General features: G+C 40.3%; 1 protein-coding gene across 3 annotated transcripts in view; it reads right to left on the bottom strand.

Annotated features, from left to right (window-relative positions):
- Positions 1–234: 234 nt before the first annotated feature.
- Positions 235–6,000, bottom strand: part of TRPM3 (transient receptor potential cation channel subfamily M member 3) — a 383,001-nt gene continuing 377,235 nt past the window's right edge. For all 3 annotated transcript variants that reach the window (XM_054283455.1, XM_054283456.1, XM_054283457.1), the window contains one exon: positions 235–2,850. In XM_054283455.1, the coding sequence (XP_054139430.1) occupies positions 1,401–2,850 (1,450 nt within the window). In that variant the 3' untranslated portion in view covers positions 235–1,400. The remainder of the gene's footprint in view (positions 2,851–6,000) is intronic.

The raw sequence follows: 6,000 nt of genomic DNA, 5'->3' as shown, positions 1-6,000 counted from the left end.
GGAGTCAGTGGAGTTACACTTGTCTTCACCCAAAGCCCGCACCTGCGCTACCCCTCAGACACGCTTTCCCAGCACCAGCGCTCCCTGTGTGCTGTGCTGATGAGCACACTGTGATGATGAACACTGCTGGGCTGCGGATGCCTACTCACAACTGATGGCTTTTGCTCTTTACACACACTTGCAGTTTCACTTTGGTTCTTTTACTTACCTTAGAAGCATATAGAAATTCTAGTGTTTTCCAGTCCTCTGCCAAAAATACTTTGCTTTAAGCAGCTTCAGTCTAAATACACGAATCTGGATTCAGACTTCTTGATAAATCCTGTATAATTTAAAAAGTCCAAATACAGCTATGTTCACATGAAAAAAAAGGGGAAAAAGGTGTGAATTTTATAGGTGGGAGAATGATGTGAAGAATCGGCAGCTCAAATGAAACAGCAAGAAGAACCTGGTAGCAGCATGGTGGATAAATCTCCCAATTTATATATATAATTAAACTGAGCCATGAGAACTGGACACTATTACTGTGCTCTGCTCTGATCGTCTTGTACTTACTGTTTCATTATATCCTTTGATTTAGCGAGACAACATACTGATGGCAAATGTGGTAAAAAAATAAATATATACTACTCCACTTAATTACATTCATCCTGAGCTTGCTCACCTGTGCTAGAATCTAGAATGCCTGTTTTACACAGGAAATCACCTGACATTTTAACACAAATTCTTCTTCCATTTAAGTTGCAGTAAAGAAGGCATTTCATTTCCCTTTCCACTCTTGAAAATATAAACTTTCTGTGGCACTAGAAGTTGATACAAAAGGAGACAAGTGAACATTTATAGTTGTTGTTGTGTTCATCTTTCTTCATTTCCACAAATATGGGATGCAAGGGACTTGGGAGACTTTAGGGTTTTTTGCTGCCAGTTCCTACAGAAATAACAAATGCTTTTCACCAGTCATCACAATAGTGACATAGATGAAAAAGAAGTTGTGATTGAAGTTTGGAACACCTAATTTGTACATCTTTTTTTTGCCAGTTAATTCCTGCATCTTAAAAACTTGAATAATGATAAAAGGTCTTAGGATACCCTCTAATAAAAGGCAGATATCTGGAGCTATTAATCTGTCTTCTGACTTCATTAAGGGGTCTTGTTATTCCTCTTGTTTACTGAAGGTTTTGTAAAGCTTTCATCCCTCCCTTTTTTCTTAAGTGCAAATGTCAATTGGGTCAAGATGGAGTACAACTGTAGTGATGCTGAGATTAAAAATGTGCTCCCTTGACCCGTGGCTAATGCCAATTGGACTCAACACAGGGTGATGTGAGGGTTTTTAAAAAATTCTGCTAAGAAAAACAGACTGAAAAGCAGATGACCCTTAGACTGCTGGTGAGCTTTGTATAAGCCTAGCTGTGCTTGCTTTCAAAGCTGCAGAAGGCTCCAGTTCTTGACAGTCTCCTCATGGACAGGTTGTCCCCTCTGCTCTCTGGCCTCGAGGACTTGCTCCTCTCCAAGGGGTTCCGTGGGCCGGCTGCGTTTCGCTGCCTGTCAAGTTTGTCACTGATGGAGTAGCTCTTCCGTGTGTGCTGTGCATACAGCACGCTGGACTCTTCTGCAGAGTAGCTGTTGGCTCGCTCTATCTTTGGGAGTGGGATGCTGTTGGGCAGAGTTGTTGTAGCACTGCTGTCTTGAGGAGATAAGGGGATTCCCTTCTTGTCTTTGACCTCGATATCCTCATGATCGGAGCTTGGGTGGGTTAGTTCAGCTTCTCTCTCTGGGTGGCAGCATCCCAAGTCTTCCACTTTGCCCCTGAGGCTTCCAGGGAAACTGGCCCTCTCTGCAATGGCCTGGGGAGCGCTCACACACCTCGTGTCTATGCAATCTGTAATACTTGTGTACTCTGCTGTTTTGACTGGGACACCAAGGCTGCTGAAGTAGCTTCGAGAAGGAGAGAACATGAAGCTGTGAGATTTCACAATTGGTGTTTCCTCCAGAATAAATGGAGTGGTAGCCAGGTAACGACTACTTTTTGATCGCTCTAAAGTATGATACAAGGGAGGGTCTGAATCCCACGGGATTTGGCAGTCTGTGATTTGTGAATAGTCTGAAGAAAATGCTCTTGTTTCTATTCCAGAAGTTTCCTCATAATCAAGACTCCTACCAGAGATCTTTTCACCAGCTGTACTGCTGATGTATGCACTATTAGTTAAAAGGGAAGAGGCTATGTGAGCTGGCAGAGCTGCATCTTCAGGACCAAGAATATTTATGGAGCTCTCGAGAGGTTCTGTGTCAGAATGCATCTCATCCATGGCAGAAACATAGATGTCTATGCAAGACGAAGGTCTTCTGGAGTCTGGGGCGATTGACAAAGTGCTGGTAGGGGGTAAAGGAGCCTTTCCTTCTTTTGCTATTGAGTGGGAACTGATTGCCCGATGCAGGCTTGGAGATCTTTCCTTAAAAATGCTTTCCAGCTTTTCCAACCCACACTTGTCCTTTATATTTGTTGCATAGAAGGAATGGCTTCGCAAGCGGGGTGTGATCGTAGGTGACGTTGGGGACATGGACTCCTCTCCTGTGGGATCAATGCTCTCTTGAAGCTTGTAGGTATTTCCTTCCTGACTGTTGAAGCTGCTCTGCCTCACAATGTAGGCTGCATCAGTACAGTCGGATGAGGTCCTGGATCGGATCTTGGTTGTCTCGCCTCTCTCAATGCCAGCCATCTTTTCCAAGGCAGTCACCATTCGTCCCATCATGTCTTCCAGCTGAGCAAGCCTGATGTCAACAGTCTGCAGAGAGGCCTTCATGCAGTGCTCTCTCTCGTTTACTTCTTCCAGCCGCATGGCCATGTTCTCCACCCTTTAGAAAGGGAAGAATTAAAAAGGTAAATTTCTACAAAGCAGTGGATGTTCAGCTAACCAGGTCAGGTCACCAAACCACTTGGAAAAAAATGCATCTCAAACCCCAAAGGCACTGTACACCACTCACCACCTCATCTGCTTCAAAATCCTGCTAAAAGAGGTTTTTCAAAAAAAAAAAAAAAAAAAAAAAGCTATGCACTCAGGGAACTGATACAGTGGATTAAACCAGGGGCATCATTTATGTAGCGCAGAGGGGCTTGGGTGTTCCTCAGTCCAGGGAGAGGAGACTTATTTAATAAATGTTACTGTGAATTACCGCCTCTTTGCTTCCAAAGCTTCTAATTAGGTTATTATGAATGAATAACACTTAAAGCAGATGCCATATGATGTTGTCCCCAGTTGTGCCACAGTCAGGACCATCACAGGTGGCTTAAATGAAGTAAAGAAAGCAGGAAATGTGCCACAGAAGAGAGGCACTGCTGTATTTTTTCCTTGAGTTAGCCCCAGATTTGCACTACCTAGTCCTATGCCGATCTAAGGAGATAGTTTCTTTGTTCTCGGGTTAATATTTAGCTCCAATTTGTAGAAAAAAAGAAATATCAGCTATTTTGTTGAATATATATAATATTGAGTTAAATATTCCTGAACACTGCAAGGAAGAGAAACACTGATGAAGCCGAATACAGCCTGCAACAGGGTACACGCACTAAGATTGCTCCATTACTGTGGTTGTGCTTTGGGTAGTCTGCATTCATAGCTCAGGGATTGAAATGCCGGATTTTAAAGTTAGTTTTCAGCTGCTATCATAATATAGAAATAAAAAGTTAGATTAAAAGAAATACGTAATAGCTGAATGTAAGATTCAGTATTTTTAATTTAATTTAAATTTTAGTATGTCTTTTCTAGACCATTTATCTGCCACATTTTCAAATATTTTCAATTTTTAGGGAATTGTGTACAGATTTATGCCAGTGGCTTCTAAGCACTTCAATTTTCTGACTTCTAAAGCATGTCTTCTGAAGGATTTATAGAGTCTGAAAATTTTACATTATGAAATTGCCTGTAGCACATGAGAAACTTCTATAATTATTTTCTCTGTTTGTAATCCCTATGACAGGCTGGGACTTCCACTTTGCATTGAAGAAGTACTAAAAGCAACAAGTTTATGTAGTTCTCTGTGTCTGATAGATTATAATTTTGGTTTTTGCCACTGCTGTCGACATTGAAAAATGATCAGAGATGCAAAAGATAACAAATGGCAAAATTTCCACACTCTTTTTCAGCACAGGCCTCTTACTCTCTTCCAGTTAGTGCAATTCATGCTCAAGTATTAATAGTCACACTGCCATAGTTAATAGGCACACAAACAATTCCCAGGATTTCTGATGAGGTAAATATCATGTTCTACTACTGCTAGTTATTTTTTCAACAGGACAAGTGATTTGGAACTGACAACACCATAACCACTCTTATTTGCATAGAGGGGAAGATTATTGCTAAGAATAGAATATTGGCACTAATGCCCTATTACCTAATGCTCAGAACTTTTTCTGGTAAAACACTGAAGTCTGACTACCTTGTGGTGATGAGCAACAGAATCTGCCCACTGAGAGGAGAGGAGAAGAGAGGACAGGGAAGAGTGTGACTCAGCTCCCTACAGCAAGTCTCAAATTCCTGGGAAATACAGGCTTTTCCTGTGAAGTGTGTGAGTTTTGAAGGCACAAGCACAACAAATTAAATGTGCAGCAGCAACTGCATTGCTATCATCAGTCTTCGGGAGACAAATGATCAAGTAATCACTGCTAAGAAATGAACTGGTAGCTTCAAGGAATCTTATTCTACTCATTATCATTTAGGGACTGGTCTGTTTCTAGTTCTGCCAGCTTCTCCAACAAAACAGATTAATGTTATTACAAGTACAGGATGTAATTCCACAGCGAGAGCAGTTTATATGGGAAGCAGTTGAATTTTCACTCATGTTATTACTTATATGAACTGCTATTTTATAAAAGCAATTATACTTTTGAAATATTTATTAGCCAATCATTGAGTCCTTCACCCCACATTCAGATCCTATAAGAACGGCTTCAAGATGATGAACAGGAAAAACTTTGCAATTTTAGGGCTGTCAGACATAAGGAAAAATTCTACTGGATTTCACTAGACAATTACAGCTCAGATTACATGCCACAAAAAACCTTTCACCCCTCCAACAGTTATCAAGAATTGGAGTGAATTTATAACATTATTTAAAGCTAACTGGATAATCTGGTTGTGGTCTTGCTACCTTGTTGTTGTTGTTACTGCTGTTTTTGCCATTGTTTTGGTTTGATTTGTTTTTTTTCTTTCCTGCCTTGACACCTGTACACAAGTGAAATATTTTTAAATACAAACGCAGCCAGTTGGTCTATCAGTGTAACTGCCTACAGTGAGGTAAGTTTTGTGTCTTGCATTCACATGAGGCCTACACAATGCTACTGAACACAACCAGGAGAACCTAGAATAATACCTGTCTGGTAGGTGTTCGTGTATTTGTTCTGCCTTCCCTGAATGCGATCTTGCAGCTTCTGTCAGTGGCACAGAGCGTCAGACAAGACGAAGAGAGACTTTCGAGTTACGTGGTCTCTTGGTTGCTATGGAACTGATGACAAATGTGATTGCATTGGTAGTGTGGAAAATTTATGGAGAAAGGTAACAAGATAAGCACCGAGCAGTCTGGTTTTGGAAACCACGGGTAACCAGAGATGTGCATAGGTAACTGAAAAATGCATACACATGTTTGCACTTCATGAGCCCCAACTACAGAATTTTATTTACAAAAAGAAAGCTTGAAAGATGATGGTCTCCTCCAACCCCCAATGATACTAACTTAGTCACCCTTAGTTATATATATTATATAATATATAGATACATATATATGTATAATATTATACATATATATATATATATACATATATATATATATATATATATATATATACATATACACACATAAATATATAAAATATGGCTACTCCAGAACGTTTAACAAATATTTATTCTATTAATGATATTCTCTTGTGTTGGTAAAAAGAACTTGATGTTCAGTTCTGTAACCATTCATCCTGCAGAACAGCACCATGTTCTGGGAGTGAGCCTATTAGAAACA

Source organism: Melozone crissalis, unplaced genomic scaffold (genome assembly GCF_028551555.1).
Source record: "Melozone crissalis strain CALT ecotype California unplaced genomic scaffold, PUWL_Pcris_2 ptg000036l_1, whole genome shotgun sequence".
In the NCBI taxonomy this organism is placed as follows: Eukaryota; Metazoa; Chordata; class Aves; order Passeriformes; family Passerellidae; genus Melozone; species Melozone crissalis.
Note: the sequence above shows the minus strand (reverse complement) of the source record. Positions and strands in the feature narration are given on the sequence as shown.